Below are 1,502 nucleotides of genomic sequence, written 5' to 3' on the forward strand. Positions count from 1 at the left end.
ACAGGGGCCCCCCACTGCATGCAGGGAAAATAAAACTCTTAATTAGTGCTTTAGATAGGAAAAGCTCTTTCATTTGGTAATTTAAACCCTAATTAAGGGTTTGGCGGCGAGGCTTTAGTGTTTGTGGAGCCCTAGGGTTTAGGGTTTAGGGTTTAGGGTTTCGAGATTCGGCTGGAGAGCTTCAACCTTTCCCTCGCACCTCGCGATCTCTCCCAGACCTTGCCTAGGGCCTACAGTGTAGGGTTTAGGGTTTAGGGTTTAGGGTTTAGGGTTTGAGAATGGGGGCCAGCCGGCGCTCGAAGTGGAAAAAGGGCGAATTGACTGCAGCAGAAAAGTTCTTCGATGAAAAACCCTTAAGAGAAAAGGCGCAGCAGCTAGCAGCAGCAGACCAGCTCTTTGTCCTCGACGCCGAAGGTAAACCCTAAACCCTAAACCCTAAACCCTAAACCCTAAACCCTAAGGGCTTCACGGGCTCCTCGCGACGCAGCCAGCGCACAGGCCGGTGCGCCTGGGAGCAGCGGCAACTAAACTCTAAACCCTAAACCCTAGGAATAATCCCAAACCCTAAACCCTAAGGCTAACCCTAAACCCTAAACCCTAATTTTAGCCCTGAATCCTAGACCCTATAGCCTGGACTTGGCCCTAAACCCTAAGTCTCGAGCAGCAAACCTCAGACCCTGAAATCTAGGAAGGTGGCTTTGTCGCCCATTTTGTAAACCCTAAACCCTAAACCCTAAACCCTCAGCATGCAGAAGAGCCAGAGCCAAGCCACCGCCAAACCCTTTGCTGTGGGAAGCAACTCGATTGCTGCTGCTGCTGCTGCTGCTGCTGCTGCTGCTGCTCAGGCGCCGATGACACATCACACTTTTCACGGGGGGCGCGGCGTTTGCTGCAGCGGCAGCAGCTCGTAGTCGAAGGCAGCAGCAGCAGCGGCAGCAGCAGCAGCAGCAGCAGCAAGAAGCCGCTGCTGGAAGTGGCGACGCAGGCCCACAAGAAGCAGCTAGAGAGGGTCATAAAAGGCAGCAAAAAGAGAGCAGAGACAGCAGCAAGAATCAAAGTAAACCCTAAACCCTAAACCCTAGGTCCTCGAAGCTCAGGGAGGCCACAGAGGGCCTAGGGTTTAGGGTTTAGGGTTTAGGGTTTGAGGTTTGTGTGAGAGCACAGGCAAAAAGGACAGCAGAAGAATGCGTCGACTTGTGGGAAGACGAGCCACTGGATGCGATAGTCAACAGTCAGTAGGGTTTAGGGTTTAGGGTTTAGGGTTTAGGGTTTGGATTGCCGGTGGGTAGAGAAAGCGGGAGCTTTACTGTTTGTTTTGCTGTTTGCTTTGAGTCCAGAAAAACGCAAAGCAGCAGCAGCAGCAACAGCAGCAGCAGGAGCAGCAACCCCCGCTGCAGCAGCAGAAGCAGCAGCAGCAAGCAGCAGCAGCAGCAAACGCCGGCGCTGCCGCCTGAGGGAGCTGCTGCAGCTGGTGCCGCCGCTGCTGCTGCCCGAAGAAAGGT

At 53.9% G+C, this 1,502-nt stretch overlaps 1 protein-coding gene across 1 annotated transcript; it reads left to right on the forward strand.

Annotated features, from left to right (window-relative positions):
- Positions 1-278: 278 nt before the first annotated feature.
- ETH_00037380 (uncharacterized protein) lies at positions 279-1,454 on the forward strand (the record flags this gene model as incomplete). Its single annotated transcript, XM_013380104.1, has 4 exons — positions 279-414; positions 846-1,057; positions 1,165-1,231; positions 1,333-1,454. The coding sequence occupies 4 exons, from the start codon at positions 279-281 to the stop codon at positions 1,452-1,454; spliced, it is 537 nt and encodes a 178-aa protein (XP_013235558.1).
- Positions 1,455-1,502: the final 48 nt, after the last annotated feature.

Source organism: Eimeria tenella, genomic scaffold (assembly GCF_000499545.2).
Source record: "Eimeria tenella Houghton genomic scaffold, Eth_scaff4448, whole genome shotgun sequence".
Lineage (NCBI taxonomy): Eukaryota > Apicomplexa > Conoidasida > Eucoccidiorida > Eimeriidae > Eimeria > Eimeria tenella.